The sequence below is a fragment of the Hylaeus anthracinus genome, unplaced genomic scaffold, assembly GCF_026225885.1.
Source record: "Hylaeus anthracinus isolate JK02 unplaced genomic scaffold, UHH_iyHylAnth1.0_haploid 4, whole genome shotgun sequence".
NCBI classification, from domain to species: Eukaryota; Metazoa; Arthropoda; class Insecta; order Hymenoptera; family Colletidae; genus Hylaeus; species Hylaeus anthracinus.
In genome coordinates, this window is record NW_026535289.1 from 8,119,541 (window position 1) to 8,142,072 (window position 22,532).

The 22,532-nt window shown below is 39.5% G+C and overlaps 5 protein-coding genes across 13 annotated transcripts; 3 read left to right on the forward strand and 2 right to left on the reverse strand.

The window, feature by feature from the left end:
- Nucleotides 1-5,230: 5,230 nt before the first annotated feature.
- Nucleotides 5,231-7,100, forward strand: LOC128894827 (uncharacterized). Its single transcript, XM_054156839.1, has 3 exons — nucleotides 5,231-5,855; nucleotides 6,568-6,790; nucleotides 6,854-7,100. Exons 1-3 carry the CDS (start codon nucleotides 5,852-5,854, stop codon nucleotides 7,098-7,100), a joined length of 474 nt encoding a protein of 157 aa, XP_054012814.1. The 5' UTR covers nucleotides 5,231-5,851.
- LOC128894828 (uncharacterized) lies at nucleotides 7,039-8,775 on the forward strand. Its single transcript, XM_054156840.1, has 5 exons — nucleotides 7,039-7,912; nucleotides 7,992-8,088; nucleotides 8,156-8,240; nucleotides 8,308-8,460; nucleotides 8,554-8,775. Exons 1-5 carry the CDS (start codon nucleotides 7,582-7,584, stop codon nucleotides 8,773-8,775), a joined length of 888 nt encoding a protein of 295 aa, XP_054012815.1. The 5' UTR covers nucleotides 7,039-7,581.
- Nucleotides 8,776-9,266: 491 nt separating this feature from the next.
- LOC128894505 (uncharacterized) lies at nucleotides 9,267-12,218 on the forward strand. 2 transcript variants are annotated; one of them, XM_054156270.1, is made up of 6 exons: nucleotides 9,267-9,933; nucleotides 10,293-10,847; nucleotides 10,925-11,111; nucleotides 11,193-11,590; nucleotides 11,730-11,940; nucleotides 12,007-12,218. In XM_054156270.1, the coding sequence occupies exons 1-5, from the start codon at nucleotides 9,392-9,394 to the stop codon at nucleotides 11,932-11,934; spliced, it is 1,887 nt and encodes a 628-aa protein (XP_054012245.1). In that variant the 5' UTR covers nucleotides 9,267-9,391; the 3' UTR covers nucleotides 11,935-11,940; nucleotides 12,007-12,218. The 2 variants fall into 2 exon arrangements, with proteins under 2 accessions (XP_054012245.1, XP_054012246.1); XM_054156271.1 differs by having other exon boundaries at nucleotides 12,010-12,218.
- Nucleotides 12,219-12,331: 113 nt separating this feature from the next.
- On the reverse strand, nucleotides 12,332-16,696 carry LOC128894506 (uncharacterized). Of its 2 annotated transcripts, XM_054156272.1 has the most exons (6): nucleotides 15,695-16,696; nucleotides 14,401-14,616; nucleotides 14,249-14,328; nucleotides 13,754-13,846; nucleotides 12,689-12,928; nucleotides 12,332-12,606 (listed from the first exon to the last, which is right to left on the reverse strand). In XM_054156272.1, the coding sequence occupies exons 1-6, from the start codon at nucleotides 16,154-16,156 to the stop codon at nucleotides 12,348-12,350; spliced, it is 1,350 nt and encodes a 449-aa protein (XP_054012247.1). In that variant the 5' UTR covers nucleotides 16,157-16,696; the 3' UTR covers nucleotides 12,332-12,347. The 2 variants fall into 2 exon arrangements, with proteins under 2 accessions (XP_054012247.1, XP_054012248.1); XM_054156273.1 differs by lacking the exon at nucleotides 13,754-13,846.
- Nucleotides 16,697-16,940: 244 nt separating this feature from the next.
- Nucleotides 16,941-21,152, reverse strand: LOC128894507 (peroxisomal membrane protein PMP34). 7 transcript variants are annotated; one of them, XM_054156280.1, is made up of 10 exons: nucleotides 20,915-21,152; nucleotides 20,761-20,856; nucleotides 19,998-20,120; nucleotides 19,853-19,913; nucleotides 18,989-19,166; nucleotides 18,525-18,673; nucleotides 18,219-18,332; nucleotides 17,656-17,903; nucleotides 17,472-17,539; nucleotides 16,941-17,396 (listed from the first exon to the last, which is right to left on the reverse strand). In XM_054156280.1, exons 3-10 carry the CDS (start codon nucleotides 20,067-20,069, stop codon nucleotides 17,252-17,254), a joined length of 1,035 nt encoding a protein of 344 aa, XP_054012255.1. In that variant the 5' UTR covers nucleotides 20,070-20,120; nucleotides 20,761-20,856; nucleotides 20,915-21,152; the 3' UTR covers nucleotides 16,941-17,251. The 7 variants fall into 7 exon arrangements, with proteins under 7 accessions (XP_054012255.1, XP_054012252.1, XP_054012250.1 ...); XM_054156277.1 differs by having other exon boundaries at nucleotides 19,998-20,193; XM_054156275.1 differs by having other exon boundaries at nucleotides 19,998-20,200.
- Nucleotides 21,153-22,532: the final 1,380 nt, after the last annotated feature.

Below are 22,532 nucleotides of genomic sequence, written 5' to 3' on the forward strand. Positions count from 1 at the left end.
AAATATCAACAAAGCTTTGATCAATAATCGCGATTCATTTTAGTTTCTTCAGAATTACCATTACCCACTCAAGATCCAGTGTATTTAAAATCACTTCATAACGAGCGGGTTCAATTCTCTCTTCCCTTCCACGACGAGAGTTCTCCGAAACCTCTGCATCTCCCACATCCCCGTGGTTCCTTCATCGTGGCTAACCCCTTCTGGCGCTCTCCATGGTTTTCCGTCTTCTTCGTCTCTGTCCTCTCCGGTTCCTCCTCGTCGCGAAAACCCTCCATCCTCCTCTGGCTTCCTATTGGACATTTTACCAGCCGCCTCTCGACGCGTTCTCCATCTCCGTCGAGCTCTGGCTTGATTATATTCCATTTCTGGATCGCCTCAGGGTCGCCTCAGTCCCGGGTCCTTCAATACACGACACCGGGCGAAGTAGCCTCTGGCTTCAAGGAAGACGAGCTTGAAATTTCGAGGATACCCCGAAACGCCACTATTGTCTGCGCGAAAAACTCCACGGGAGAATTTCCAATCTTTTTCGCGATGTCCATCCTGGTATCGGTACGTTCTTCTAACAATCCAGCCTCGCTAAATCAATAACACAATGATTTTCAAGGAATTAAATCCTTCGTAAAGGCTTAAGGTTTACAATATTCGTTAACATAAGTGAACTGTGGACGTTCATGCACAGTACGTGTATTAAACACAGTTGTTCGCTTTAATCGCAGAGGAAGAAATATCAATAAGTAGGCATGATTCGCGAAGAAAAAGATTGCTTCAATTTTTACAATCCCGATAGCACTCTAATATCGAAGCGAACACTTCGTTACTAGCTAAAGAATTTCTTTAAATAGAACATTGCTTTTTGTATTTTTCCAAGTACCGTCTGGAACGGTGGCCAAGGTGATACGTAATCATGGCAGAATACTATTCAAGGTATTATTACATAATCGATTTTCTAAAACGTCCTTGTATTTCAATCTCAGCTGTAAATATCAGTCAAACAGTTGCATGCGGAAACACTTGCGTTACATAAATTATTCGGTTGATACTAAAGTTGTTACAGTTCGAGAATTTCCAAAAAGTAAATAACGGAGGACATTATAGAATCGAAGACATACATTGCGAATTGTTTTGTAGGTACTCTATTACTTTATAAACAATTAACCTTATTTTTTAAAGTTTTAAACTATTACAGTTTGTATTGTAGGTTCCTAGTGTTTTCACTCAAATGAAGTGCTCCCAGGCGATGTCGAGACAGGTCGTCAGTGAAACATAAATTGATTAACGTATTAATTTATACGAAAAAGACTCTTAAACTACTCAACAGTATCTACAAATGCTCTTCATGAACTTTTTAATTAAATATAAAGAAATTCTAATTTTCCGCAGGAAATTACTGTTGCTATCTAGCGGTGACATACTGAACTATTTTCAGAGTATGATCAACGTATTATTAGGGGAAACGTCCAAGTTTCTCCTCGAGTAGTTTCGTTTCTTACTGATAGATGACGCCATTCACATAATACTTGTGGCGATCACCTGGTAAGCGGTTACTTCTTTATCGACTTAGCAGTGGATTATCACCTGAACTTTGACGCTTTGTGAACCGTATCTTCTTTATCGATCCAGAAGAGGATTTCATTTACCGTCTTCTGTTCCGTTTCTATTTTTGAATTGCTGTTTGATTTTGGAACTCCAGAGGTCACTTACATTCATACTGTGTGAGGATCGACCTTTACGACTCTCCGAGGAGTGGAGAGAAACAATTGACGCGCGGGAGAATCGAACGTGCGTAAAAATATTCGAAGAGACGAAATTGAGACGTGAAACGATCTACTAACAGAAATAAAGTTTTGTTGTGTTTATTATTGATTCGTCCAGAGTGCTGAGCGCCCACAGCTGCTGCTTCTTCTTCTTTATCATATATTCTTTGTGGGAGGCATTTCGTCCTAGGTCTGCTAGTGGGTTCATCAGTAAAGCTATACCAGGACCGACCAGCTCTACTCTTATGAACTTGAAGCCTATTTGAATTCGCGCCCGGCGCTATCGGCGACGCTAGTGTCACTTCTTTACGTACTATTGAGTTCATATTCTGTGTAAGTTTATTCTATCGTGTATGCGCCCGGCAGTAACTTGTTTGTATGTTTTCAGTTTGCAAGTAAATATGTATGCACGTGCGTGTGTGTATGTGGAGTGTAATGTATAAAATGCGTGTAAGTAGAGTTTATTGTATAGATTTTATATAAATATATACGAGATATAAGCATTTAAAGACAGCGAGAATCATGGTTCTACGATTCTCGCTGAATTCAAATGTTTATACTTTATTATAATTGTGTACATAATTATCATTTCAGTAGTATATAATTCACGAGAAAGATTGTGACGGTATTTTTTGTACATACAAGTATAAATAAATAATAAACTATATAATGTACATAAGGAAGAACTTTTGCTTACATTACATCATTTACGAACCGCATCTTCCTTCTCTTTATCATTCTTTCTTTCGAAACATTCTTTGTCCTCCTTTTTTTTCCTTCCATAATTTTTTTATTCAGATTAATTTGAAAGCAAGTATAAATACTACATGTATAGAACCCATCCTGTTGTTTGCGCACGTGTGTATGTCACTGATTACATGGTATGTGGTTGTGATGACACTGGGCGCCGTCGGTAGCGCCGGGCGAGAATTAAAACGGGCTTCAACGCGAAATATGGTATAGCATGATTAGACGCCTCTGTATGTTTGGAGACTAACCGGACTTATATACGAATGCAACATCTAACTGCTTGCGATAAATGCGCGGTTGTCCCTTCTAGTTGCTGGCCGCTGGTTGGACATAAACATGAATATCGAGTGTTCCAGCCAATGAAATCGATTGAAACTGTAATAAACTGTTAAATTTAGTTAGTTGCACTAGTTCCGTTGATAGAGATGGAGCCACAAACCTCAAAATTTTGGCGGTAATTTTAAAATGCATTGCGGGGTGAATATTACAATGTAGTTGATAACGATTCTATCCAAAGCGTGTGCATATAACAAGAAATCGTAAATATGGGTCATTTTCAAATTTGCATAGTAGAATTTACTTTGCGAAAAGTTTTTTGAATTTTTAAAAATACAAAAAAAAAGTATTCCTAAACTCGAAGTTGTCATTTATATATGTTTATCAGATTAAACCGTGTAACAAAGAAATGAGTAAATAGGCTTTACGATCTTCGCCAACTTCTTACATAAACGCTCTATTGTACGTTGTTTTTTCACATGAAGCATGCGCCGCGCATTCGAAGTAACGTGTAGTTATTTTGCAGACGGTGCTTCGAATAACAATGACCATTCGAGGTACACGGAACGGACTCAACTAAATGTCCGTAACATTCCTACTATACGAAGCGTAACATAGTTTCGTCAAACACTGCAAATAAATGTTTGTTACTGTAAGAGTCTAAACGAAAAATAAGGCACGGGAATTCGAACCCACGACTCTCGTATACACAGTCAAACGCAGTCAATCCCGTACCCTACATTTCGTATACTCGTTTGACTCCTTAGTGATGGGTATGGAAGACGCGGATACTACACTCGACCATCTTGAATTTACATTCGCCCTCGAATGTTCGTCTTTTCGATTTCTGTGTCTCAATGATATGCACATCCGTCAAACTGATCGGCTCTGCCAATAGGAAAATCGATTACAAGGTATAGCTTACACTTTTAGCAATTATAACCTGTTACTGCTTCAAAACAAAAGGACGACTATCATTTATTTGAATTTCAATATCTTATTGGCCGAGACGGTCAATTTGACTCATGCGCATATCATTCGGTGTAGGGTTAGAAAGAGAGGGAAATATATAAGTAGCACAGAACGCGTAGCCATATAGTAGTATTACATATATGCCTGTCAACACGATCAACACGTCACGATACCGTCGTTCGTTTGTCATCGTTGTTCGTCGTCACTGAACGATTCTCTTCGGTGTAGTCGCCACTGCAACCCTCCATCCCGGCTAAGCCACCAAATTGTGGAATTAAACTTTAGGAGTTGAAAGAAACGGTTAGTGATCCAATTAAACTAATAATAAGGAAGTCTATATTTAATATGTTTAATACAATGGTTCGTTAAATACTATGTTTAGTTCGTTAAACTGATAAGTGCGTGGCAAACACGACTTTCTACGATTAACAACGACTATCGACTTTGTGCTTTCGACGACCTCTATCGACTGTCTCCTCCTTCAGCTCTCCTTCGCTTTTGTCGCCTTTGTTTTTTGGGTTTTTTTTTACAAGAAGCGTTTTCGTCGCTGGGCCTGAGAGGGGAAGCGCGTTGCAGCCCTCCAGCCTACCATAAAATCTTAGCCTACGCGTATACACACATTAAACCCTTCGCTTATCCTACATTACCGTATCAGGGTCCTTAAACTAAAAGCAGGAAAGATGTACAAATGCAGGATGACGATAGAAAAACTTATCAAATTAGAATATGAAATTTTACACCTTTCGAAATTAATTATTTACAAATATACACTACCAGCTAATAATTTCAATACACCACAGTATTTGTAATTTTTTTTCGAGGAGGACAGGGCTTGAAAACAATTGGATAAATAGTTTTCTTAAATTTTGTAGTCATTAAAATACCCACCCTTAGTACACTATCTGACAAGTTATGTATATCGAGGATTTTACAACTATATGTTGATATGATTTGAATGATTGCAGATATCCTTTACAATATTTGGTAGTTGCTTCTAGTAGTAGCTTCCGAAATACGATCGGAAAATAGTTGCGATTCACGCGCGCCAACCTGGCATACAGGGTGTCCCAAAAACGTTGAAGGTCCTTGAAACGGGTGGTTCGGGAAATGGTATGAATCAACGTTTTTCTTGGCAAAAGTCAGGAAACCCCGACCAATTAAAGCGCAAGTATGCCGAAGGTCGGAGTATCACCGTTTCTCGACCAACTAGATGGCGTGATCTTCCGATTGCTCATACGCTACCGAGGGCACTCCTCTGGCGTACTCTCGCTATGATTGGTTGCGGTTTTCTGTTAATATCCGCTGGACGACATTTTCGCTAATGAAACAGTTGTTTCAAGAACCTCCAATATTTTTTGAACACACTGTATTTCCAAGAAGCGTATATATATATTCGAATACGTATATATATTTTCGGAGCGCATTAGCACGAGTCAGTCGAGGTTCAGCGCTGTACGAGTAACGTTGTAGGGTGAGTTTTCCGTTTCGTTTAAAAATAACATCTACATCGCGTAAACATCTAGTGTCTCGAACGAGTGGATTCGCTTTAATACAGTGAGTTGTCGTGATTCGTAACTCCACGAAAATAGGTAACGTTATTTCGTATATTACTTCACGATTGTCTCCGAAGGTGAACTGTCAAATACAAGTTGATGTACTGTGATTGCGTTATTATCGAAATGAGAAGAATATCGAATATCGCGAGAGTTTAAGAAGTTCGGGCAAACTGTTGGCGATAGAGAATATCGCTTGTGCGCGTAAGACCTCGTGCAGCCCTCGATTAAGATAGCCAGCCACTGTGAATCCGGTTTGGCAAAAGTTGCGATCAATAACTCTCTGTTTAGGTTAGAGCAACTGTTACTGTTCCTCGTGTTGTGCGTGTAACTATGTCACGTGCTTTCAAAAACTGTGAATTGACCGATAACTAATTCACATCACTACTTTCGCGTGCGTCTCATAATTGAGACCGCTCGTTCGCTTGTGAACACCAATAACCCATTTACGTTCGTGAACACGTGAACACGTTTTCGATACACGAATGTCGTTCTTTCGGTTGGCACGGTCATCTCTGAATCGCAGAAGTGGAGGTATTCTGCGAAATGGGTAAATAATTCCTTTAAAAATTAATGTTTACGTCGGTAGCGGACACGCGTGTGACTTCATCAATTTCGTGGATTCGTAATTTTCGCAATTTTAACGAAAAAGTACACCGGAGGTGGATACATACCCCATAAAACAAAAATTTCGGATTTTTAACAAAAGATGAACAGCTCTTTTCATTTAAAGTGTTACGAATATCCAAACTATAATTGGCACAGTCTATTGTTTAGTGTTTCCTTCTGCGGTCGTGGGAATTCCTTGAAACGCGCGATAATTGCGTGACCGTAGTCGTAGATAACACACAAACACACATTGGTTACGGTGACTTGCTTCATATTCATCAGTATATCTACATATAAGGTCAGTCGTTTCGTACACATCGATGAACGCACGTGATACCACAATAGCTACTAAAATCCCATATTTCACTTCGTTTGTTGATAATATTTCTTTCTAAATAAATTTCTTCTTATCGTTACATCATGTTTCCGATGCTAGACATTGCAAATTGAAACGGTCTTCCCTCTCCCTTCCTCGAGTGAATCGATCACTTTTGTACGACAGATTGAAATGTATTTCTTTTTCAACGAAAGAAGGGAAAATATACATAAAATACTTCGATATAAATTCGAATACACTGACAGTTGTGATCGATATATAAAATGGACGCATCTGGTCGTATTTACTTTAACGAAGCGACTTGTTCTATTTGCAGCATTAAATATGGAGCCCTCCTCCTCGAGCCAAACGATCGGCTGCATTGGAAAGTGCAATTATAAATTAAAATGCGACCATTTAGACAAGTTGACAGATAATATAAAGAACACTCTGGAAGACAAAGAGGGCATGAAAATGTTCAAAGAATACATAAAGGAACATAACACATATAACGATTGTGTGGAGCTGTACGAAACCTGCGACGAATACCTCAAAACATGGTAAGATTACAGATGAAGTAAAATTTAATCGATCGTTGATTAATGCTATCGAATTATTTTCAGGGGAAAGAATGAGCACCAAATAAAATCTCGGATCAAGACAGTCTTGGAAAAGGTGAACAAATTGGACGTTCCTGGGTTCGACTCGGCGCTTCAAACAAGAATGAGTACATTTGAATCGAGAACCGACTGGAAGGACGAGGCGTTTCAAATTTTAGGAGATATCATACTTCATTGTTTCAATTATTTGGCGTCTATCCACGAGAGTTTCAAAAAACAGGTGGCGAAGCCGTGCTCTTCGATCGAATAACGAACAAACGAATACCTCGCTTTAATCGTAAACGTCCATTGCACAACGACTTTCATGGATGTTGTTCAAATTTACAAGAATGTCGTACAATTTTAAATTGGATTCCAATTTGTATCCATCGAAAGACTGACTAAGCGGATGTACTGAACACGATTTACGCTAATGATACTAATGTGATATGTTATTTATATTATATGTAAATAATAACTGAAGCCACATCTCTTTAGTTATTAAAAAAAAAAAAAAACAATGTTCCTTGGGGTGAATGCGTTTGTTTGAACAGAGTGCAAGCGATATGTGAGAGCGAAGAAAGAATGTCTGTGATGCTTGAGCGAACGAATGGTTAGTTTCGTAAGCTAGTCCTGTAACAGAAGTCATAGAGACCAGCCATGCGAACGTCTCCTTTTTAATAAAAGTTAATATCTTAGTACCTGAGTCTCTGTTATTCACCTGTCAGCCACTACAATATTTAATAATAAAGATGTCAGATATTGGTGTTCAAGTGTTTTTTTTTTTTTTTTTATCCATTTCCTGGGCGATTTCAGTTAATATTTTTAAATCGTTGGTTAACAAGGCGTGTGGGAAGAGAGTTATGGATGGTAAACGCACGCGGAAAGTTGTTATTTCAGTAGAGGAATACATTAGGAAGGTAGACGGTATTCGCGATATCGTAAATTCGTTGGAAGAGAGCGTGACTATTTCTCGACATTTGGAGGCTGAACGATGGCTGAGGTATTCCGTTTTGAAAGCAAAGAATAAAGTAGTGTCAGATGATCTCGAGAAAGCGAATAAACGCAATAAAAGCATGTTGAGTACGTACACGAGGTGTTAATTGCGCGATGCAGATGATGTCGATGTTATTTTCTGTTACAAATTTATTACATTTTATAGATTTATTTCGACAAAGCGTTACAGACGTTCGTCTTGGCAGTGAAATTACATTGCCAGAGTCTTTGAAAAGAGAAGTGCAGAGAACTTGGCACGAAAAGTATAGACATTTACACGTATTAATAATTCATTGAAAGAGAACCATTCTAATTCAAATGGCCCGTCAGGTACGACGCTTTGTTAGCGCAAAACGAGCAGTTAAAGAATGACATCGCGCGCGCGAATCTTCTTCTCGAAGACAAAAGGAACGAAGTACGCTTATCGAAGCCTATAAGTGTATACCTATTTCCACTTCACGGATCTGTATAATAAATTCTAGATCGACGATCTTCAGCAGAAATTATTAAGTCTCGGAGACAAGCTTATCGAGCGCAATGAAGCCGTGGAAAATATTTGCAAAAAGTATTTGAGTCTGAAAAAGCGAAAAGACGAACAGGAGATGTTGCTACGCGGTTCCATCGAAACGCTACAGGTTCGAGTAGCTGGAGAATAAGCGCGATAAACGTGTTATAGTCGGTGAAAAAATGAAACTAATAAAGTAAAAAGATTTCGTGGTAAAATTTAGGATTCATTGAAAAAAACAAATAGCGTGGCTAAAAAAGGAATGTCTGGAATGTCTTTGATTCCAAGCAAAGATACGTTGCTGGCTCGAGAAACTCGACGCAGCGATCGACTAGCCTACGAGAACTCTCTTCTGAGAGTTTTGTTGCAGGAAGCGAGACATGGGTGCAATGCCAGCGAAAGCAGCACCCTTTCCTTCGAAAGGACTAGTGATAGGAAGGACTAGGAATAATGTAAGATCAAGATAATATTAAAGGTATCGGATGGATCGTATGCAATGTGATCGCGATTGTCTAAATAACTCAGAAAGACATAATAAATGAATATTCTTCCATACAAGTATTTATTTGACACCTATTTCCTTCCCTGGAATTCATATTCCAGCGCTTATGTCAGTTTTAACGCAGCGAAAGAGTTACAAAGAAGACGACCAGGTGTACGGGTCATGTTCCCCAACGTGGGGCCAACGTTTAAGGATATTATATAATTATCTAACAGTAATAACCGGATAAAAGAGTCACGACAAATTGGATTAGGCCCGATCGATGGGTAGTGCTTCACTATAAAAAGAGCAACTCTGTCGAGAGTCGTCTTACTTGGTGCTGGACAGCATCGAGACCACTTTAGGGTTCGATTCCTCTCGATCGCCATGTAAGTCCAGTTATTTTTAGCAATTGCTTCACCGTTTGTCATCCGTATCGAAAATCATTCATAGAGCATGTTTTAATACCTCGCCGATTTTCAAGCGCCATAAATTTGCACAGTTAAAGCCGTAACGAGGATGACTTAGATAAGGAACCTCAGATAAGGATTCAACAAGTGTACAATCAAGGAGAACAATCATGAAGATCTGGCAAACGATCGTCACGATCTACACCTTCGTCTTCGCTCCGTCGATTGCCCTAGTGTTGTTATGCTCGTACCTCTATCGACGCTTGGTGGACGTCCTGTTGTGGATACAGTTTAAAGATAAATACGTTGGCCTAATGGATGGAACCGATCGAATTTGGGCCGTGGAGGATCCTCCGGCCCTCTCGGTGAACAATATCCTGTTGATTCTGGAAAAGGACGCTCGTCATTCGAACGCAAACTTTTTGGAAAGTTTTCGCGACCTGGCGAAGAATCGCATACTCGCCTCCCCATTCGAAAAGCTGCTGTATAAGAGGAGGAATAAGTTTGGCTACCATTTCTGGGAGAGGAGTGACGATATCGATCTAACTGAACGAGTCAGATGGCTGGAATATGAGCGTACGAGCTGCGACGGGTCCTGCGACAATATTTACAGCGGTCATCTGAAGAGGGTTCTCTGGAACGTTTGCAATCAGCCCCTACCCGAAGGTCACACCGCCTCGTGGGAGATTCTGATCGGAAAATGTTGCCCCAGGTCAGTGGTGGGGCAAAACATAATTCATCGTTACGAGTACCGATCGTTCTAAAGACAAGAAACAAGAATTTTTTTAAATGTCATTCGATAACGATATTTATATCATATACTTTTAAATAAATCCCAAGAAGACTCGAACGAATACAGTAATTCAATTCTTGAACATCACGCTGGTAAACAATGTGTAAAACATTAAGTTAAAAAATATGGAGCTACTTAAAACCTACAAAAATCTTAAATTACATTTAAGAAACAATAATTTAATAATTTAACAATAATTTAAGAAACAATAATTTAATCCTATTCGAGAGGAACCATCGATGATGATCCAAAATAAACACTGTTCAACTCTGTCCCAGATCGAGCCACCACTATCTGCGAAAATTGGAGGAACGTCTGACCTGCAGAATCCGTATTCCCGTGTTGTTTCGCGTTCACCATTCCCTGGGCGACGGTATGGCCCTGCTGAAGTTCTTCAGGGAGGTCATCGTCGACGGGGAACCGATTCGAGAGACGTATCTACAGCTGGAATACACGAGTTTCAGAACGAACAACGAGGGGACGGAGGAGATCGCTACGACGGTGCCCGAGATAGGAAACAGACGTTTGCAGTGGTACTTTCAAAAGGACCTGATGTCTGCTTCTATGCCGTTCATCCACTTTGTCGTCTTCTGCGATGTCGTTAAATACTTGAGGGGACAGTTTGGGCATGGATTGAAGTATCTTCTGAGCGTCACTGCGGAGGATTTGAAACGGGAAATGATAGCACTCGCGAAAAAAGAAGGAGGCAGATTGAAAGCTTTCATCTTGGTTGATGTTTGGAAAACGGTGAAGAAATGGCTGAAGATGGCGAAGATTCTCGTCGGTGTTCCCGCGTGTTTGGTTCAACAGGCTTTTCGTAGCATGGACAAAAGGTTTCTTTGGTCTTTTATTGTATAGAAGATGGTTCCGTAGAAGGTTGCGCGAGCCATCTTTTGTATTTTTATTGCAGCGCTCTCCACGGGGCAGGATTGTCGGGGGAAAAGTTAGTTTCTTACTGGTTAGAGGACGATTTCAAGAACGCCAGCGATCAGAAGCTCTTCACGAAGATTCAAAACATAAAAAGTATCACGGGTGCAAGATTCGGGGACGTGTTCCTGGCTGCTCTGTCCGCAAGTCTGCACAAGTACTTTCTTAATGTATGTAACCATCGGTTTCTCTTTTTTGGTTTTGGTAGTTCGTTTCTATCTACTCTCATCGAACAATTTGTAATTGGGCAGATGAACGAACCTACACCGAATAAATTGAGCGTTATTCTACCAACGAAACTGGAGGAGTGGAGCGAAAATTTTCCATTGCAGAATAATTTCTCGGTCGGTATATTGCCGTTATGCGTTTCCCAGATAAATGGCAAACCGTCCACAGATCCAAGAGAGAACTCGCAAATTTTGGAACGTCTCGAGGACGTTAAAAGTGCGAACGACGCACTGAGAACAAGTCCTGACTACTTGGCCAACTTTTTAGTCATGAAGTACATTTCAGCCGTACTTCCAGAGAGATTTCTGCGGCCGATGCTAGAAAGCCAATGTACTATGGTGTTTAGCAACTTGGTTGGCCCTCAGGAAGCTAAAATTTTAGGGCACTCGTTGAAGAATATCGTTTTCTGGATACCAAACAGGTAAAAATTTCCTGTTTTTCGTAAAGATAGAGACATAAGAGGCCACAATTCTTATCTCGATATTCGCAGTTATTTTACAATGTACCGAAATAAAATTATTAGTAGTCCTGATTTAGTCTTTTTATGTAATTATTTGTAGGAGCTACACAGGAATCGGATGCTCGTTGTTAACTTATCGGGGTTACTTGCACATGTCTTTGGTTGCTGATAAGGCGTTGGTGCAAAACGACACAGCTCTTACAGAGATATTAGAAAATACAGTGAGCGAAATCGATAATCTTTACGACAAACTGACGTTATCGTTTTTCTCGAAGAAGCTCCGCAGGAGTATACAACACCCATGAAAAAAGGTAATCGTGAAATTATTTTAACCTTTATTCGATTAAATAGTTAATAATCCTTGTTGATGCTTTCAGCAGTCGGCGTGTAGGAAAATTGCGGAGTCCATGTTTTGGAATATCTTCTACGGAAACTTGTGATAAAAGATAATATTTCGTCCCCAACATCTTGTAAATATTTGTTTGTATGCAATCATTCCTTTTAAACCCTTTTTTAAGACGTTGTACACATACATTGTTACATACGTTGAATTAACGATTTCTGAAAAATATATTATCTTGAAAATGTTCCAATGTATTCTAATCGGCATACATTTTCCTATAATATTTTATAAGTTGCATAGGAAGTTGTACAATTCTCAGAGAATACAGAAATATCGAAATAACGAATTCAACGAAACTAGGGAGGTTACAGGTGATCAACGATTCGTCTTCAAAAATAAATAAGGCCAAAATACGATGTCGAAGAGGGTGTTGAAAAACGAGAATTTGGACCTGTGACGACTCGAGTTCTTCGAGGATCCTTTCACCAACGAGCTCGACTTGGATTGAAGAATCACAGGACTCTTCGCTTTCATCCGATTCCTACTCTTCTTTTGATTTTTCGCGTTGTTCCTATCGGACGAGTCATCCATCCCTTCCGAACTCGTGTCGACGTAATTTCGACGCTTTAACGGCCTAGTTATATTAGTACATGTTAATTTAAACTTTAAATCTCTGCAGCAAATTTTAAGATGTTTATAGCGACTATGATACCAACCATTTCGTTTTTCTGCATTCTTCTGGAGACGAACTCTTCGAGTCGCTGTCGTCCTCTTGCCGATTGGTGGAAAGGGGCTCGTGATCGGTACAAGAGTTACAGGGACAAGTCAGTTTCAGATTCTTCAAAATGTTCATCACACGTGGGTCGTCGACGTTGTCGATTGGTGATTCATCTTGATCGCCTTCCGCCTCGTCGTCTGTCTCTGTTTCCGAAGTTTTCCCGTCGTCCCACGCTACCCTGCGCGATACGCGAATAACTATATTTGCTTTTCTATCTGTCTTCGTTTACGCCGCACAGTGGGACAAAATTTCTGTAACTTTAGTTCTACTGGAAATACTTTAATGAAATTTGGAGGATAATAGCTGTACAACACTTTAATATTAAATAATTCTTAAAGCATTATTTATAAATTATGTAGATAATATATATATGTATATATCTAATCTTATCGCAAAATAACTTATAGATGAGATCTTGCGATTAGATAATACATAGGGACCTTTAAACGCACTCCGCTGATTTTATGTAGAAAGCGACGAATACGACTAATTTTTTAAGTGATCGGTAAAGATTAGGTAACAGTAATTACAAGCTGCATCTGATTAACGAAATTTAATGGTTTATTTTCATTAATATTCATATTGTGCAGAACATTTTACAAAAATAGAGATCTCAAACCATGTTTACAGGTTTGCACTTTAATTATACTCGACGAATTAAGGTTTCAACCTAGTATTTCGTCCACTTTTCTTTACCTTTATAATTGAAAATTATTTACAAATAGTATGGGAGCATATCTGAAAAATGTTACACTCACTTAATTTGGATTCATTGTCAATCACCTGATTCTTACGCTCGTCGTGAAATCTGTAAATTTTTCTTAATGCTTCTAATCTACAAGCCATACTGTCTATTAAATTTGTGATTATTCGTGGTTCAATATTGTACCATTCGTGATGTTTTTCCATTTCCAATGTTCTCTATCGCTTCTATCGAATTCAGGAAAATTGTTTTTTTATCACCGCGAGCCGTTTTGTCCCACTGTGCGCTGTTACAACTAACTTTGCATCTTTCTGACACGGTTTCAAACATTCTTCTTTGCAGGTGGCTCGGTTACCGCATTTCTTCGTTGAATCGTTCTCTGGCGTTTCGACGCTAAAAATTGGTCGAGTCGATTCGTCACTGTCTCCATTTATAACGAGAATTAGCTGACTACTACTATAGACGATTACTTTCATAACACATTGTTGACCGGCAATTTTACATAGAAGCGACTTCATGTCACCGGCTATTATTTCATAATTGAATGTGAAATTAAAACAATCTAAATAAACTCCAATAAACTTTATTTATATTTTACCAACATAATGAATTGAAACGAAATATTTTACATACATATCTCTTACAAAATTATAGAATTTTTGTGTATCTTCCTGGGTTTCATAAATTGAAATAGATAATGGAAGTGAAAACACAAGTTTACTCGTGATCGGTTAACAACGTTTGGGCATGAAAACACGAATTAACTTGTGATCGGTCAACAGTGTGTTAACTAACTTGTCGGCGATGCAAGACGTCGTGGGACCTTTCGAACGCGCTGGATCCTTCGCCTTGTCGCTTACGGTTACCTTTTTGGCCTGTGTAATTCGTTGTCAGTCAGAATTCGACTACTATTATTTTTCTCATGGTTTTTATAAGTTCTTAGCTACCGAATGAAACTCGTGAACCGTATGAATCGGAAATGCGAGGATCTTTGCCCGTGGTATTCTGCTGCCCTTGATCTGGAGTACTGGCGACTTTGCAGGACTACTTTCGCAGCTGGATCTCTCATCTTTCGGTTTCTTCTCCGAAGTTTGTTGTGTATCAATGTTCTCTATCGCTTCTATCGCATCGTTGACATTACTGCCATCTCGTGGCTTGTTTTTCTATGTATAATAAATCTTTTACAACATCTTACAAGGGGAGGCCGCGAACTGGTGGTCACCGATTTGAATCAGCTTTTAACACAATATAATACTCTACTGGAGAGTCTTTGAGCAAAGCGACAAGGCGTAATTTTACCAACATATATTTCGTTTCAATTCATTATGTTGGTAAAATATAAATAAAGTTTATTGGAGTTTATTTGGATTGTTCTAATTTCACATTCAATTACGAAAAATTTAATTTCAAATATATAACGTTGTATCGGTGCTTGTATTCTGTTCCGTTAGATTAGTAAAACATAAAATAGCATAATTTTATTCTAAAATCTTTATTATCAAGCGTTACGTCAGTGTGACATTTTTCAGACATGCAGTCATACTGTCGACTGTTCCAAATTACGTCAGTGTGACATTTTTCAGATATGCATCCATACTATTTGTAAATGATTTTCAATCACAACATTCAAACCGGACCAGAGAATCCAATTCAAGCGATCTTATCCGCACACAATTATGATGTCATCTTGTGAACAAAATCTAACGCAGCGGAAGATAAAACATATCGCGTTATCGTTTAACAAAATTGATATCTTCAAGAAAAAGGCGGAAGCGCAATAAAATTTCTATCTCTTAAAGATAGGAAGCATTTTGTACTTTGTAAATTGATATTATGATTAAATAATGCGTTTTATTTGCTTAATTTTGATTATCATTGTTCACGCCATTATGTTTGTAGGGTAAGTAAAGAAAAAGTTTCCTGAAAAATTTTGCAAAATTGCAAAAAAGAATCGTATTCAAGCCCGAAGCGTGCTATGCGCGGCCTTATCTGCACACAATTATGATGTTATCTTGTGAACAAATCTAACTGAACAGAAGATAAGTAGCGAAGTAGCGTTATGTTTTTTTAAATTAATTTTTTCTCAAAAACGCCAAAGTATTGCGGCTCGCTGCTTTGCTCAAAGACTCTCCTAGTAGAGTACTATACTATGTTAAAAAGCTGATTCAAATCGGTGACCACCAGTTCACGGCCTCCCCTTGTTAGTACAATTTATGATACACGAAAAGGAGAAGAGCAAACCTTTAACAAATTCGACGATTCATCGCCGTCGGTTGTGCCATTGTCGATGACGTTCTCTTTTTCACCGGTTTTCTTCTCTTCGTCGGAGATTCCAGGCGACGAGGTTGTATTTTTCGCGCCTTTCGAGTTCTTGCTGTCCGGAGATCGTACTTTCCCTTTTCTTTGGATACTCGACTTCGTCCCGAGTACGCGTGGTCTTGTCTGAAAATTCTTTCTTGACATAAGTCGGCTTCTTACGCGAGTTTTTAGGGCTCTCTTTTTAAGCGAAACTCCACTAACCATCGGGTAGCGGCCGTTCTTCTTGAGTTCGAGAAAATTCGGCAAGTCAGGTTTGCTAATAGCGACATCATATTCGAAAATTATCTCTGGTTTCGGGGCACGTTTCTTCCCGGTGACACGAGGCGTGAAGCTTCTTCTGGTCGTCGATGTTTCCTTTATCTCCCGTTGCGATCTCGCGCTCATCGTTTTCTCGACATGACTAGAATTCCATCTGACGAATATTGCGATATTTTAGATACAAATCAGAGCTTTCCCCTGTTCTATCGCTAGTCGATGTCAACTTAATCTAATCTCTGTCTAATACAGTGCAAATCTGCTTTCGCTCGAAGGCCAACGGCTAGTCGAAACACGCGGAACGCTTTTACAGCGTGATTTTATTTGCGAAATTTAATTTACTTTAATATCATGCAGCACTGATTTCCATATCGAAACCTACACGGAAGCCACCGACTCGCGCGTATTGGGTTCTAACCGCTTTCTTGCGCCTTTGCTTGGCTTCAATTTGTACCAGAGCCTTAGAAACGCCTTCGAGGATTTGCGTTCGATTTTCTTCAACGTCAAGTTTTGCTGGTCGACGGAGGTTACTCGTTCTGCCAGCTTATCGCTCCATTTCGAGGTCGTGTTTCGCGTTTGCGCCGAGGAAGGCGATGTCGTTCGATTAGGTTTACGACGGAACTGCGACTGGAATCGGAACCGAGGTTTCTTGAAATTCGCCAGTATTCCTGTTGGTTGACCTCACATTTTCCAGACGTTCACGAAAACGCGAAACACATCGTTGCGTTCTTCGGCGTTGTTCTTGGTTAAACAAAAGACGCTAGCAGAAGATTTCAATGCCCCTTGGATCGGTTGTTAATAAAGAATCACTTCCCCATTTCTAGTTTAGTGTTTTTTTTTTACAGTACATAACAAAATTTAGATTCTCCATTTCTAGTCTAGTGTTTTTTTTTTTTACGGAGCATAACAAAACTTACGTTAACAAATTTCGTTTTAATTGAAAAGTAAGCAGAAAAATTTACATTTATGAACATTTCTTTGAATCTATACGTATCTAGTTATGACATAGTAGTTGTTAGCGTACAAAGATTTGTATAATAACAAAGGGTTAACGATGAATCGAATCTGAACGTTTTAACACATAATTTTCTCGTTACATTTCATGGAAACACTGTTTTGCTTCGTAAATCGTACATATTTATATACCCTGAATCTACCGTAATAAATCAAACTTGGCACGGGGACCTAATCAACGAGTAATACTGTTCAAAGAATGAAAAATAATTATCTCAAGATGGGCCTGTGCAAGAGAACACGGAAAACGAATCTCGAAATGTTCTCGTAAGCCAAGAACATGAGCGCCGCTGTTAGAACGGTTTGCAGTAACTTGGCTTCCATTCCTTTGTATAACCCTGCTATCCCTTGTTTTCTATAAGGACAACAAATTTATTATTAGCTTACGCCAGTGTGTTACAGCGTTTTTCCTAAGTGTAAGTATACTCACTTCAAAATGTAGAGGAGAATTTCCAGTGTACCAGCATTTGGTGGAAGGGTTGGGTATTTGTGACCATGCTGAAGATGATAATAAACGGTATTACAATTAAATCATTAAAACTCATTTAGGATAAACAATTTATAGAAATAAACAATTATTCCAATTACTATTTTGAGAGACACTGAATGCCTACCCTGAGTTTCGATTGAACCAACTGCAACGGATAAGTGAGCCCAGTGGCGACCGTCTTCGCTATGGCGCCGATAGCGAAGAACATCCACGCAGGAGGTTGCGACCCACCCATGGATGCGCTGATCCGTCTCTTGATGCTCTCGTAAGTCATAAACTGAATTGCTGGGTTCATGACGAGCATCAAACTCGGCAAGGTCCCTGCCCAAAGGTTTCTCAGACCTTCGTATTTCCATATGTGAATAAGGCCATCTGTGAAAAAGCATGCCAGCCTCGCAGCGTGTGATTTTAAAAGGTGGACGGTGTGTGTACCTAACACCGTTAAGACGAGAGAAAACACTCGGTCTTGCGCGTCATGGAATAATTGTCTGCAGAGATTTCTGAAGTATAAGACTCGAACAAGGGACGAGGTTCTCGAGATTGAGCAAGAAAGTAGTAGGCCTTGCTTATACAAACACGCAAGTATGCAATTAATGTTTGCAGCCGTTTAAACGTTAATTAAGTATAAGTCTTAAATTAATAATACCGTTTACAACGTTCAATTTCTAAGCGAAGGACTACACGTACCATACAACGTATTGTATTCGTTATTGTTCCTCTCTGGCGTTTGACCGATGCCTCTCATCTTTAGTCTCGTATTCACCACCCATAACGGTGTGGTCGTGAGAACGTTGATAACACCTTGACAACAAACAATTCGATCGAGTCCACTTTTAAATAATGAAATTGGATAGGAGTGGTGATAAAGTATAAAGAAGGAAACGAGGACCTAAAATTATTTCTTATATCATTAAAATAGGTCTCCCACGGTCGATTCGCTACACTTTATTGGTCGACCCTGATATCTAATCTTCCGTATCAGCGAAAAGGTACCTGCGATCGATGCGACCAACAAATCGTTTCCAGCCGTCTGATTTCTTCTGGTTCTGAGCATTTTCAAGCCATGGAACGTGTAGAAGTAAACGAAATTACTGGCGCATAGGCTTTGGAGGACGGGTACCATCCCTCTATACAAGGTGTACCTTGAAAGAAGATAATCGTTAAACGTTCCTTACGTAAATGGTGAGTTCAAGCGCGGTGCACTTACTGTTTCAAGTAATTTAACACGTTGACTGCCAGAGTGATTCACATGGAAATATCTACAGGGTTAAAATTTTGCCTCGAGACAATTGAAAACTATAGAATCTAACATTTATATTTGTATTCTCATCAAAATTTACAATTTCTTTCCAGATTTGTTTTCGTTAATACTTAGCCCTTAAAATTAATCGTTGAAATTCCTCGGTGAAAAGCTCTGTCACTCGTACGTGGTTTAATTATTACAAAATGCAACGTACGGTCCTTCCTTTTCGGTGAGCTCGCGAATCATTGCGAGTGTATTCTTCGAATCTCGGCCATCTTCGACTATAAAAAAAAGCAGAAAAGCGCGACTGTTATACAATTGACGGTACAGCGAGTGCATTGTAAAAGCGTTTCCGATAGGGCGTAGGAAGCTAAATATAGAACTCGCGAAGCCTGTTAAAATACAAATATAAAAATTCATTATTCTCGTTTCTGTTTAGCCTGTCACCTGTTAAGCGAGTAGAAGACATTACCCACGGTTGGAGGAAGGAACCCCTTGTGCAGCATAATTTGTTATAATATCAGAAACTGATTTAAGTAATTGGTTTTTATGTGCAGGATAGCGTGAAACATTAATTTTTACGCCAATAATTTACGAGAAAAGTGCTAATAATACCGCGTGTACTCCGTATACTAGATAAATACGCGCGTGTCACCGCATTCACGTGACGTGCCGTATACCTAATCGCCCCGCGTATTTGCACTGAGGTAATATGCTTTTTTTCTGGTGATAAACACTTGAATGTACTCCAATCCATCGTTTCGATTACCATTGATTATCGCAAGCATGTCCGTTGTGGTTTAAGATACTACAACAATTTCGTTCACGATAAGTTTTCAAGATATTCAGTTTTGAATAAGATTAGAAAGTTATTTGGAGGAACTGTATCGTTCTTGAACAAATAAAACAAATTTGTCTTCTATATTTCCGAGTAATAATTTAATTAATAAATCGATAAATAACGAACCTTTGAAGGCCTTCATGGGTTGACTCGAAGCTGAAGCTTCGTTAGTTTTATGGCAATCATAAATTATGCATTACGAATAAAATGGCGTATAAATAATTTTAATACACTCACGTTGCAAGCGGCTTCGCACGGTATCCAACGGAAAAAACGTTGCCATTGCAACGACGCTACCCTGTGGAACAATAAACATTATTTATTAATATAGTATTCACGATTCGATTGGTTTCCAATATTTATATAAATCACGTGTACTTACCGCAGCCCCTGATATGGCATGCACCAGCGTTTCGTAAGTAAAAACGCTTCTGTTATACGTTCCGCCTCCCATTGTCCTCAGGTAGTTCAAACTCGGCGATTTGGAAACTTTTTCAATTAATGACTGCAATCACGTTAGTTCACACTCTCGTTGATTCCCATCGCAGAAATTGTGCGACACGTGTTCTTATATTCATCTGTGAACTTTTTTTTATGAGAGCAAATTATCGGTAAAAGAGCAAATGTCATCGTGAGAAAACGAGATATCGTAACTTCATCCAGCATGACGATATAAAAAAATTAATTAATCAATCGGAGTGATCAGGTCTCGATTATAAATTCCGTTCACGGTTGCCTTGGGGCTGTATCAACCCGAACATTGTCGATTAAAATTAGTGTTTCGCGAATTGTAATCTAATTAACGCCACCGAGAAACACGCCGTGCACCGCGAACTAACTATGCAAACAATTCTCATTAACGTCGACAACTGTCGAAGAAAGTTTGAAGACAGTTGCTTAGGAGTTTCTTAGTACTTTAGTTTATTACTTGCTACTTCTATGAAAAATACCAGTATTTTTAAACCAAGCAACGTTCCAAATCTTTATAACTAATATTCCATAGATTTAACGTTAGGTTTCTGCTCTATAAAACAAAAAATAAAAAAGTAAACATTTCCCTCGTTTGTGGTACCAAAACTACAAGTACTTTATTCTCGAAGAAGTTACGGTTAATGAAAACAGTAGACGCTGCATTCTGTGTATACCTCGCGAACACTGTCGACGCTTATTCAGCCGCGCGATGTCCGAGAGAGTGGCACGCCGAGTGATCACGTCCACGCTCGACGAGTAGTACGCTTGCACTGGCGAGGAAAAAATGTTGTAACGTAGTCGAGAAGAGAAATCCACGTGTCGACTCACGTTTAGCGTCGTTACGAGAAGACGGCCTTCGTCAATACACGCGGCTGGCTCGTTTCGCTCATTCCTCTTACGCGGATAGTGCACAACTGAGCATTCCAATCGCGAGCACCGATTGGAATGACGCGTTTCGAGTCGCGGATCGGAAGGCCACAGTTCCACGTCTTAGCTCGTTTTATCGTAACGCAGATGCGACAGATAAAATTACTTCAGCCATGAAGAGCCCCACGGCTGATAATACGCTTGCGCGTGTTCACGCGCTTGCGGTAGCTACAGTATTTCGAGAAGTCGATGGTGGAGCTAGCTCGTATGATTCGCGAGCATGCGCGTCTACGAGTTTCGCAAGCGACTCGACTGCTCTATCATTGCAAATAATTTATAAGAAACGCGGGCGAGTTTGAAAGAGCGTAGGTTAGATTATTACCGTCTTTAATTTCAGTTTGATTGTTGCGACGACTTCGTGTATGAATCAGACGTGAGTTACGCAATGAAACGAGACAATCAGAAACTGTAAAACGTTATATGGCGACGATACAAAGTCACAATATCAAGTTGTACGCGAAATAAAGTTATCACGATAAACAAATAATTTTTACAATTGCTCGTTGGACGCGAGTACAATCTGAATTTGAAGAGACATGTTCAAGTTGTTATGCCTTTTATAAATGTTATAAATGTGTAATGTAGAAGAGTACCGATAACTTTAACATGAATGTTGAATGTTGTACAAATATATATTTCATATTTGCGAAATTTAATTTGCATTTCAGGAAGCATTCGAATGAAACGAACGAACTGATTTAAAGCGTCGATAATTATCCGAAATAGAAACAGAGGATAGAGTACAGACACCGTGGGATATAAATTACCAGCGTAAAATCCCCATCTTCTGCCATGGCTGTAGCAGAGCGACCATAACTCACCCGATTTCCTGACGCATTATTCTGACGCAGAAGCTGGAACCTCCTAACCGGTGCAAAATTTCACAGCTCGTTCGCGGTTATCTCTCGCACGGTTCAAGATATCTCCTATTTATTTTCCCACTGGGAGTTCACGTGCCAGGAGTTCGTTAGGGGCGCAGACCTGCTCTCGAATTTCCACCGTTAAAATGAAATCTACCCCTTACGTTTCACAAACGCGAGCTCCCGTGGTTCATGGTTCCCACAAGCGTTCACCTGTCGATCGCACGAAAAGTGATTCACGCTACGTTTCATTTTTCTTACGTTTTTCTTCAGCCAGCGAGAGTACTTTTTCAAACAAGTGCACGCCGCGAGAACTCCTCACGAGAAATTTTAGACTGCAGCTTGGATTTCTTTACGATGAAAGAGCATAGAAACGGGATGGTTCACGTTCTCCAGAGACAAGGGAAATAATTTTTCTTTTCTCAAGAATTTCAATTAATTCGAGGACTTGTTCGTCCATTAAGTAACTTTTGATGTCACCGTTGATGTGAGTAATGTCACAGTTACACAGTCGTTATTATCTTTATTTGTACGATGAACGTTTAAACATGATGACCACGAGAAGAGTATTTATGGAAATGTTTCGTCGTGTACACAAGGTGTTGCGGAACATCGAAACGAGCTGAAATTTGCAATTCCTCGTGTGACGAGAGAACGAT

Bases quoted from the DNA above. Each gene is read 5' to 3' on its own strand.
- LOC128894827 (XM_054156839.1), top strand. The intron at 6,791-6,853 runs GTAAGATTACAG...AATTATTTTCAG, and splicing joins GACGAATACCTCAAAACATG to GGGAAAGAATGAGCACCAAA.
- LOC128894828 (XM_054156840.1), top strand. From the start codon at position 7,582: ATGTCAGATATTGGTGTTCAAGTGTTTTTTTTTTTTTTTTTATCCATT. The intron at 8,089-8,155 runs GTATAGACATTT...ATGGCCCGTCAG, and splicing joins CAGAGAACTTGGCACGAAAA to GTACGACGCTTTGTTAGCGC. The intron at 8,241-8,307 runs GTACGCTTATCG...AATAAATTCTAG, and splicing joins TCGAAGACAAAAGGAACGAA to ATCGACGATCTTCAGCAGAA.
- LOC128894505 (XM_054156270.1), top strand. From the start codon at position 9,392: ATGAAGATCTGGCAAACGATCGTCACGATCTACACCTTCGTCTTCGCT. The intron at 9,934-10,292 runs GTCAGTGGTGGG...ACTCTGTCCCAG, and splicing joins ATCGGAAAATGTTGCCCCAG to ATCGAGCCACCACTATCTGC. The intron at 10,848-10,924 runs GTTTCTTTGGTC...TTTTTATTGCAG, and splicing joins TTTCGTAGCATGGACAAAAG to CGCTCTCCACGGGGCAGGAT.
- LOC128894506 (XM_054156272.1), bottom strand. From the start codon at position 16,156: ATGAGCGCGAGATCGCAACGGGAGATAAAGGAAACATCGACGACCAGA. The intron at 13,847-14,248 runs GTTAGTTAACAC...ACCAATTTTTAG, and splicing joins ACGTCTTGCATCGCCGACAA to CGTCGAAACGCCAGAGAACG. The intron at 12,929-13,753 runs GTTAGTTGTAAC...CGTATCGCGCAG, and splicing joins CCGTGTCAGAAAGATGCAAA to GGTAGCGTGGGACGACGGGA.
- LOC128894507 (XM_054156280.1), bottom strand. From the start codon at position 20,069: ATGGGAGGCGGAACGTATAACAGAAGCGTTTTTACTTACGAAACGCTG. The intron at 17,540-17,655 runs GTAGGCATTCAG...TATCATCTTCAG, and splicing joins TGGTTCAATCGAAACTCAGG to CATGGTCACAAATACCCAAC. The intron at 17,397-17,471 runs GTGAGTATACTT...TTGTCCTTATAG, and splicing joins ATTCTCCTCTACATTTTGAA to AAAACAAGGGATAGCAGGGT.